Below are 10,976 nucleotides of genomic sequence, written 5' to 3'. Positions count from 1 at the left end.
CATTGGCATACAAGTAGCTTTTCCAACAGTATGTGTACAGTGTGTGAGAACTAAAGCTGATACTAATCATCATCATAGAGCTCATTAGAGCTAATTCAACAAGCCAAACGACCAGGTCAAGATGAAAGCACAAAGGGAATTTGTGCTATGTGTGTATTTTTTTAATGAATGTTTCTTTTTGTATGTTTGTGACTGACTGGGTTCAAACTTGGTCTGTAACAAAATGGTTAGCCTTCTGAGCTAACGTCAAGATATTAGCTCACGGAGCTAACGCATGTCTTCAGAATTCATTCAAAATTACTCATTGTGCGAGTGTGGCTCAGCAAACCATATCTGTTACGTGTTCTTAACTTATTAAACCTGTTTAGTATCCTTGTGATGCAAGGGTATGGTGAGCCAGAGCAAATGTCTGCAAATGTCAGACAAGCATCATTGCATCTCACAATCTCATCTCACCAACTTCCTTCTTTGTGTGTTTGCAGGTGTGATGATGGCGTGAGAGACAGCCATGGCTGCTGAGGGTGTCCTGGCTCTATGGCTGAGGGCAGTACTGGTACTGCTGCTCCTGTCCCCCCTGGCTCCCCTGATCCTGGCCGCGGTTGCATGCCCCAGGAGCTGCAGCTGCCCTGGCCCCAAGGAGGTGCACTGTACCTTCCGCCACCTCACCTCCGCCCCACGCAACCTGCCCAAGGACACTGAGAGGGTCAATCTGGGGTAAGGCTGCTCTGGAACCAGTGTTGGGAGAAGTAGTGACTACTTGTGGATTCACGAGTAGTCAAGTTAAACTAAATTTTTCAGTGGCTTGGTGGTAGTTCAGCTACTTTCAATGTAGCCACTTTAGTAGTAAACTACTTTCCACTCAAGAGTAGGTTTGCTCTTAGCTGAACTAGTTTCAATGAGAAATAACTTGTTGCTTAGTCAGCTACATTTCCAGTACTGCATAGCTCCTCCAACACTGATAGAACTGATATACATTCACTGGAGAAATGCCATGTACTGGAGCCAAACAATTTGCATGTCGAGAGTTCCGTTGTTGGAACGCCTCACGTCGATGTAGCCTACTATAAGCAACTCTTGCCAATATACATTATCTGGTCTATGTTTTAGTGGATTTCTAAGTTTTATTCAATAAAACTACACTTATGTTGTTTAATGGATGTTTATATTCCATACAGCTCCTGCAGCAGTCTCATTGTGTTTATTCCCTCCCCCATGAATAGCTATAACAGCCTGCAGGCAGTGGAGGGGTCAGAGTTCACACACTTCCGCCAGCTGGAGATGCTTATGCTCCATGGTAATGACATCATGTCCGTGTCTCCGGGAGCATTTTACAGCCTGCGTTCACTGCAGGTAAGCCCTTCTCACACCAGGGGGTGGTTTCTAATGTAATTCAAAAACAAGTAGGGCAAAAGACCATACTGTAACAATCATGCAAACAGGCCATGTTTTAGAAGGGCTTTTACATATTCAGTCTCACTATAAAGATATAAGTCCAGTTTTAACACTAAATTGTGTTTGAAATGTTTTGGCCTCCTTATTGCCTTGGCATTACTTTTAAACTAAATGGTGATAGTGTAATTACATGATCATGACCTAGGAATCACTTCTAAATTACTTGGGGATCAATTGTACTAAATGATTAATACCAGGTTGTTTCATTTAATGAATACAGTAGATACAGATTTAGAATAGATTTACCATTAAAATAAACCGGTAAAATTACAAAAATATTTCAATATCAAGCATTACCTAAATGTTTGTACTCTAAACTGGTAGTTTTTTTCCTCAACAGATTCTAAAGTTGAGCTACAACAAGCTGAAGACTATCAGCCCTGGTATGTTTGAGGGCCTGGTTGGCCTGGTGCGCCTCCATCTGGACCACAACATCATAGACTTCATCGAGCCGTACACCTTCAACGGGCTAACCTCGCTGAAACTGCTTCAGCTGGAGGGCAACAGGCTGAGGGACCTCCACCCTCACAGCTTCGTCACCCTCTCCCTCCTGGGGAACTTCTGGAGCTCTGGTCTGCGCCATATTCACCTGTCAGATAACCAGCTGCAATACCTCCTGCCTGCAGCCCTGCAGCCCCTGAGCAGGCTGGAGGTCCTGTCCCTACATGGAAACCCCTGGACATGTGACTGCCAGCTACATTGGCTTGTAGAGTGGAACAACAAGCATGAGGGTGAGTGTTTTCTCCCGCTCTCTCTTCCTCTCTCTCTACTGTCTCTTTCCCTGTATGTCAGTCTCTCTCTTTCCCCCCTCTCTCTATCTCTTGCTTGCTCTATCTCTCGTTGATTGTTTGTGTTATATTCAAGAGTCTGCCATATTGTGTACACCCAGACTAAACCATTAGTGTATGTGCTTTAATTACGTCTGTGCTTTTAGGTTTTCATTTCACAATAATAATCAGGACCATGTGCAGGCATTTCATCCATGCTCAAGGTTGATAATACATCAGTATGATTGTTTATGATCTGTTTCCTCTGACCAAGTTGCATTGGGAACGCACATGTTGATCATAACTGAAACACTTGCTCTCATTGGTGTGCACATAATCTGTAACTTCCCCTGTACTCAATCATACAGTGAGCACAGACCCTTATGGTAAACAAAATAAAATGTGTAAACACTCTCACATATAAACACCACACTCTTTCACTTTACATATTTGTTTACCACAGGAGTGATTAAGTGCAAGAAGGAGCGGGACTCAGGCTCCAGTGAAAACTGTGCCATGTGTGCCTCGCCCCAGCCCCTAAACGGCAGCCAGGTCCTGGGCTTGCCTGCCGAGAAGATGCCCTGTGAGAGACCCCTCCTCCAGTCCTCTCTGAAGCAGTGGGACAGCCCCGGCTGGGAGGATGCGGAGCCTGACCTCCCCTACACCCGGGACCTGGAACGTCCCCTGGGCCACCTGACCTTCGTCCTGTCCGACAGCCATGGGAACACGGCCCACGTGGCCTGCAATGTCCGCCGGCCCAGTGAGAGCACCACTGTGACATGGGAGAACCTGCGGACGCCTGGGGAAGTGATGGCGAACGTGTCTCTGGTCAGCCTGCTGGAGTGTGAGATTGACCGAGACGCCCTGCAGAACCTCTGGAGGCTGGTGGCCTACTACTACGAGAGCCCCGCCATACTGGAGAGAGGGGAAAGGCGGGAAAACAGCACCAAAGCGACATTTCAGTACTCCCAGGCCGTAAACGAGGATTCACCGTACTTTACGGATCTTAAAGGACATTTGACGGCAGAACCGTCATGGCTTCTTCAACCCAAAGTCACCCTGCAGCTGAACAGACGCCAAACCACGACTAAGAAACTTGTGCTGGACTTTACTACGTTAATCTCCAAGCACATCAGAGGTAGCGGGGAGGGGAATGATGTCACTTCCTCCTGGGCCCTGATAAAGAGGGGGACCCCGGATAGAGTGCAGTCGGTGTTGGAGGGCTCTGAGGTCACTCTGGAGTGTAGCATCATCAGTTCAGGGCCACAGTCGGTGGAGTGGATACTTCCAGATCTATCTATTCTAGAAGATTCTAATACTCGGCTTGTGGTGTCTGAGAGTGGTCTACTGGTCATTGGGACTGCCAGTCTGTCTGACTCTGGGGTGTATCACTGTCTGGTCCGCACTGAGGCAGACGTGGATATGGTGCCTGTTAGGCTAACAGTGAAGGAACGTCTTCTCAGCCCCAATGCTCTGAATGGGAAGAAGATGTCAGTTGAAAGCGGGGGGTCCCTTTCTCTCCCTTGTTCTGTGACTTCAGCTCTGCCCAGTGACACAAGATGGTACATACCCCAAAACCAGATTCTACTGCCCTCGCAACCCAAGGAGAGGGTCTATGTCTCCCAAAATGGCACTCTGGTAATCAAAAAGACAACTCACAAGGATGCAGGAGAATATAGCTGCTTGGCTGCGAACATCCATGGAGTGGACATGTTGTCTCACCTTGTGGTGGTCACAGGTGAGAGAGACTCAGATAAGGCTGATGTACAAACAGACAGTGGAGAATCGCTTTTGTTACGGGGTGAGGAGGAAGGCGAAGGGTCAGGATTCCATGAAATCAATCGCCCCCAAGCGACACGGTCCCCTAAGAGGGTGGGCGGACAACAGAGGAAGCCTGGTGGATTTCTGCGGCCCGGGATAAAAGGGAAGAGGATAAAAGATAACAAGCGGAAGCCTAATAAGTCTGTCAAGGAGCTTGACCCCAACCGCTGGGCTGAGATACTAGCTAAAGCTAATGCTAAGGCTCCGACTGCACTGCCTACAAAGCCTCCACTAACAATGCCAATCACCAAAACAGCAACGACTATGACAGCAAAAACCACTGTGACCACTCCCACCCCTCCTCCTACCATCGCCCCCACTCCTACCACCACCACTACTCCTACAACTACCACTACCACTCTTACAACTACCATAACCACTACTACAACTACCACTACTACAACTACTACTCTTCCTCCTGCTACTACCCCTGAAATAACTACTACAACAACCACAACAAAACCCACCAGAAGATTCTCAAAAACAAAAACTGTGGATTCTACAGAGACTCGAGGTGAAACTGACTTTTCCAAAAAACAGAATGAACTTCTACGACCCCCATCAAGCAAAGATTTGACACAGGACCCTGGACAGAAGGCACCACCTGTTCACCGTGGTGGGGGGGTTTCAAATACAGACTCAGTCACAATCCCCTCTGTAACTCAAATTCTTACAACAGTCACACAGCAGTCAGGGGATAGGCATGTGGGGGAGAGGAGAGTGAATGCTAAAAACAACCCTGTTTGGACCCACAGGCGGAGACCCCCATACAGACGCGGCAGACCCCCTGTGAGGCGAGTTCGTCCTCTGAAACCCTCCCTCCCCTCCTCACACAAACCACAGACGACCCTTCCTCAACCCACAACAACAGTAGGAAAACATGAATCAACTCCATCAAGCAATGACAAAAAGATGCTGGACAATGTTACAGATCTGGCGACTGTATCAACACATTTAGATGAACAGAAGCCTGTTAATCCAATCAGAGAACCAAACCCTATGACAGACAAACCAGATGGCATTCCCACAAAATCCACAACAACAGCAGTGAAGAAAGATCCTAGTGTATTTAGCTTCTCTACCAGACAGCAGCATGTACCTGCATCAAAGATTATCCCCACACCAGATGCTGAAAATGGGCCATACCCTACTGAGATGTTCAGAGAGGACAGGACACAAGAGAGCTCAAATAAACAGGATGCCACCAGACAGACGAGCCAAAACAGACAAACAAGTAAACAACAGACAAAGATAGCAGCTCCAAAGCCCACACCAAGCATTACCTATGACATTAACATAAAACCTCCTTTGTCACACAGTGCAGTTACTATGGCAACACCGATCCTGATTAAACTTGATGATTCAAAAAAAGGAGTTATACAGCCTGAAACCTCTTTGATCCATATTCAAAATCCCCCTCTTAAAAAAACACAAAATGATAAAACGCAAACACTTTTGAGAACATCTATTGTGAAAGGTAGTCGTGCACAGGAGGACATTCTGAGAAAGTCATACACAGATAAAGATAAAAAGGAGGATTCTTCTAAAATGAAGCCTGAAAGTCCCAATGTCCCCCAATCCCTCCCCATCCACCCCTGGATCCACCAACAGCACATCCAGAGGAGGGTTCACACCACCCTGCCACACCACACCCCCACCCCTTACTGGTCCGCCAAGCGCTTCCCCGTATGGCCCCCAGTTCAGGGTTCAGGGCCGTATCCTGCCTTCACAGAAAGATACTGGCATTTCCCCCACCCAGGGGGACGGGGGGCAGGGGTCACCAATCGACCAGAAATCACAGCCCAGACTGTCAGGCCCACAGCTTTCATCTATGGTTCACCAAGCACTGCACCCGCCCAGCTGACCTCACAGCCACAATACGACACTTCAGCTGGCAGGGCCAAAGACCTCCTGCTGCTCTCCAAGCTCAGGAGTAGATACAGACAGGCTCAGCTCAACCACATCGCACAACTAGGGAAGAGAGTCACACCTAAGCCCAGGATCAGTCACCCTACGCCCAGGCCCCACCAGCCCCCCACTGTTGCATACCAGCCCACGCCCGTGCCCACCACCGCCCTCCCCTTGCCCACTGGCAGGCCATACTCCACAGCTAGTGTTCTGTATGGCAGCCGCTGGCACTACAGCCACTGGGGCCCTCGGAGGATGAGTACGGCCTTGCCCTTCCCTAAGCTGATGGGTACCGGGATGAAGCCCAGGATTACCACCGTGAACACGGTCAGTGTGTCAGCTCTGGCGGAGAGTGACGTGCTGATGCCTTGCGTGTCATCAGGTGACCCTCAACCATCAATCTCCTGGACCAAAGTCTCCACAGGTATGTTCTATTAGCACTCTAAGGCAAAAGCAGTATTTTGATTGCAATAGTACATTATTTTTGAAGGGATAACTCACCCAAATTACAAAATGCTAACCATTCGTTAGTGACAGTGCCCAGATAAACAGAACCAAAGTGTGGACTGAAGTCTCCCTTCAGGAACCAAATATGTGATTTGGTAATCCCTTTAATTTCCTTTGTTTTATTTTTTTGTGTTTATTTTACTCTTAAGACTTTGCACTGTGTGTGTTTGTGTGTGTTTGTGTGTGTCTGTGTGTGTGTGTGTGTGTGTGTGTGTGTGTGTGTGTGTGTGTGTGTGTGTGTGTGTACAACCCACATGTGGCTAATATTTCATGCCGGACATAGAAAACCCCAGAAGGATTTAGTGCATCATAAACATTTATGAGATGAAACTAATCAGAGCCTCAATTACATGCTTCTCTCTCTCGCTTCACCACAGGTGCTACAATTCAAGCAAACACTAAACACGGACCGAGATTTGAAGTTTTGAAGAATGGCACCTTTGTGATTAAAAACGTCCAGCTACAGGACAGAGGCCAGTATCTCTGCACAGCGCAGAATAAATTCGGATCTGATCGAATGGTTACTACCCTGGCTGTGCTGACCCAGCCTCCAAAAATCATAGCTCCCCACTCTAAGGAGGTCCCAGTGTACCTGGGCATGCCTATCAGCTTGGACTGTGTAGCCTCAGGGAAGCCCCCAGCTCAGATCTCCTGGATTCTCCCAGATAGGACGTTTGTACGTGATATGGGCAGTCTGGACAGGGCAGCCTTACTCCTGCCTAATGGCACCCTGAGGATCCAATCAGCCAACTTCTCCAGTAAAGGAGACTATAAGTGCATTGCCAGCAATGCGGCTGGTGCTGACACAGTGACCTATCACATCCACGTTGCAGCATTACCACCCACTATCAACGAGGAGGCCTCTGAGAGCGTCCGCATCCAGGCAGGGAGGAGTGTGTATGTCCACTGCTCTGCCAAGGGACAACCGGCACCCGTGCTCAAGTGGACCCTCCCAGCGGGGGTACATGTCAAACCCTCCCAGTTCCTCGGGAGGCGTCTCTTCATCTTCCCCAATGGGACACTGTATATCAGAAACATCTCTCCCGCCGATTCTGGAAGATATGAATGCTCTGCCACCAACCCAGTGGGTGCGGCAAAGAGAGTGCTGCACCTGGATGCCCGGCAGGAGGCCCCCAGCCCGCAACGACAGCACCCATCCCAGCAGCACAGAGTCACAGCCATGTATGGCTCCACGGTGTACCTCCACTGCCCAGAGTCCACTGGCTCTCCCCGGGGCACAGTCTGGCAGCTGCCATCAAAAACATTATTGGAACATCGCTACAGGTAACTCAGCCATGTTTAGAAGCTATGTTGAAAGCATAATAACAAACATGCTAATGATATTAAGCTGAATGAAAATAAGATACACCATTCTAATATTGGTCATACTATAGTAGATATCATACAGTCTACAGAACATAATTCTTATCAGTGCAAGCCAAATTAGTCTGTGTAAAAGTCACATGAAATAATGCTGTCTAGTGAGATTGTTCGCCGCTATGAAGAGCCACAATGTTAATCACTTTTCCCTCCATGACCTCATGAAGAACTTCTAAACTCTATCACAACATTCAGTTTCAGGGAGGTTAAATCAAAAGTAATTAGTGTAATTCATGCAAACAAGCTAACTGCTGGGGCCTGACGAAGGTCACGTAGGCTGTGGTCTGAGGGTCAGAAACCCTGATGAGTTCTGCTGTCAGAAACAATACTGGGACTGAGAAGATCCTCACGGTCAATTTACAGGCCATCTGTCAAGTAAACCCAATTAATTCCTCCTCAAATGAATCCAACAGTAAATAGTAAAGAGAAGGCACAGCATTCATTAAGCAAAGCACCTAATTATTGTGCAATTACATGGAATTAAATCAATACATTTTAATTCCATGTACCCGACAACATGCAATGTAGTATAAAATGTGACCAAATGAATGCATGCACTTTGTAATTAGTACTGTTCAAAATAACATTTTAAATGGTTTTCAGTGTCCTTACTAACATTAGATTGTATTCTGCTTCTTCCATTCTTAGCCCTGAGAGACCAGTCACCGTGTTCCCCAATGGAACTCTACGGATCCTGCAGCTGACTGAGAAGGATGGAGGCAGCTACCTGTGCATGTTCCAAAGGCCCAACGGCGAGGACATGGAGCTCTTCCAGGTGGAGGTGCTCATGACGCCACCCAAGATCGAACATTTGGGCACAGCCAAGAAGAGGGTGACATACGGGGAGAACTTCCAGGTAGACTGTGTAGCCTCAGGCCTCCCGGACCCAGAGGTATACTGGAGCCTCCCAGATGGAACCATGATCAACAACGCCCTGCAGTCGGACGACAGCGGCACACGCACTCGCCGCTACGTCATCTTCGGTAACGGAACACTATTGCTGCAACAGATGGGGAAGAGGGATGAGGGGGATTACACGTGCTATGCTAAGAACAAGCTAGGAGAAGATGAGATGAAGGTGAGTGTCACAGTAGGCCCAGAGTCCCCCAAGATCATGTCCAAGGCGCAGTTCTTGCTAACAGCCCGGCTCGGTGACTCGGCATTCATGAAATGTCAGACGACTGGGGAGCCTCCGCCCATCATTGTATGGCTTTCCCCAAGCAATGACATTCTAGCCTCTTCAGCCAAATACCAAATCTTAGATGATGGGACTTTGGTGATCAAGAGGGTGACTCTGACCGACCAAGGAAAGTATGCTTGTCTGGCGAGGAATACTGCTGGAGATGACATCAAGAACATGAAGCTGGAAGTCGAATCCAGAGAGCCACACATCAATGGCCAAGGAGGCAGAAACAGTGTGAAGGTTTTGGCAGTATCGTATCAGACAACACTGCTTGACTGCAAAACAGAGGGCAAGCCTGAGCCACGCATCACCTGGACCACGCCCTATGGTCTCTCGCTGCCAACACCTTACCTGGGGGGCCGCTTCCAAGTCCACAAGAATGGGAGTCTAGAGCTGCGAGGACTGAGGAAGACAGATGAGGGGCAGTTTGTGTGTCTGGCAAAAAATACCTTAGGAGAGGCAAGCCTGGCCATAGAGCTTGAAGTGGCATCCCTTGCAGAGAAGCCAAGCTTCGCAATGCCAAACATTGAGATTTTACCAATCAAGCAAGATGGCAGCGACCTTACTCTCGAGTGTCCTGCCCGTGGTAAGCCAAACCCTGAGTTTTTGTGGCTCCTGCCCAATGGCACGGCGCTGACGCCGGGCTCTAGATTCCAACGCTTCACTCACTATCCAGGAAACGGGACCTTACGTATTGGCCAGCCAGTGACAACTGACAAAGGCGTTTACCGTTGTCTAGCGAAGAATGTGGCAGGGCAAGCAGAGAAGCGATATGCTCTAGAGACAGGGAGAAAGCCTCTGATTCGTGGCACAACAGGGGCCATGAAGATCACTTATGGCCAAAGTCTGAACCTGCCATGCTCTGTGGATGGCTGGCCACAGGCCACCATCGCATGGACCCTCCCAAATGGCCTGGTCCTAGACAAGCCCCAGTTTATGGGAAGAGTGACATATTTAGCAAATGGAACACTCCAACTCAGAGAGATTGCCACATTTGACAGGGGAACTTACGTCTGCAAGGCCACAAACACATTTGGATCATCAACATTGTCATATCCAGTTTCAGTGATGGTTTATCCTCCAAGGATCACAAAAGCACCCGCTTCCATTACTAGAGTCAACAGGGGATCACCAGTGACACTTGGCTGCATTGCTGCAGGCATACCAAAGCCTGATATTTCATGGACTCTACCTGGACGCACCACGCTGGTTCCTCATAACCGATTTACCGTGCAGGGAGGAATTCACATGACTGTTGAGGGGAGCTTGGTAATTCAGGATCCTGTGTTGACGAACTCAGGGATTTACAAATGCAATGCAAAAAATGCTCTAGGAACAGACTTCAAAGCAACATATCTTCAGGTGATCTGAGCCATAACCTTTGTGTACTTTAGCATAAGAAGATACTGTACCTAAATTAATCCTAGAATTATCATTGAATCTGAAACCTAATCTATAAGAATACACACAGAATGGTGCATACATCATGTAATCATGTCATACACGTGCATATTAGAAGGGGTATCACAATAAGTAATCACATAATAATGAGGTGATTTAAGTTGTTGGCAAAAAGCCATATGGATTTGGAATAACAAAAACCTATTCAAAAGAACTGTAATACATGCCTTGTAAAATGCTTTATTTTCTTTTTATTTATAAAGATACCAGTTTGTAAATATCTTATTATGTATACTATTCACTGAACTCACATTGCTGGTTAAACTATGTCTTTTTTTTACCCAAATACATCTTACAGGTGCCTAATAGTGTCCCTCCTGATCATTCAAAAATAAATGCGAATCCCTTACACAGGAATCAGTGTGTATACGCTTGCTCATTGTAATGCCAAGCAAATCTCATTCTGAGGCATGCTTTCAGATTTCATGCAAACCATTTGGAACAAATGACTCTTTCATTGAGAGAGTAGAAGGCAGCTTTGTCTGATACAAATGTTG

At 47.6% G+C, this 10,976-nt stretch overlaps 1 protein-coding gene across 1 annotated transcript; it reads left to right on the top strand.

Moving 5' to 3' along the window:
- Positions 1-508: 508 nt before the first annotated feature.
- Positions 509-10,701, top strand: LOC310815751 (matrix-remodeling-associated protein 5; the record flags this gene model as incomplete). The annotated part of the gene is made up of 6 exons (XM_083685657.1): positions 509-714; positions 1,221-1,350; positions 1,793-2,183; positions 2,683-6,372; positions 6,833-7,739; positions 8,484-10,701. The coding sequence occupies 6 exons, from the start codon at positions 509-511 to the stop codon at positions 10,387-10,389; spliced, it is 7,230 nt and encodes a 2,409-aa protein (XP_083541783.1). The 3' UTR covers positions 10,390-10,701.
- Between the last annotated feature and the right edge of the window lie 275 nt (positions 10,702-10,976).

Source organism: Argentina silus (genome assembly GCF_951799395.1).
Source record: "Argentina silus genome assembly, chromosome: 15".
In the NCBI taxonomy this organism is placed as follows: Eukaryota; Metazoa; Chordata; class Actinopteri; order Argentiniformes; family Argentinidae; genus Argentina; species Argentina silus.
Note: the sequence above shows the minus strand (reverse complement) of the source record. Positions and strands in the feature narration are given on the sequence as shown.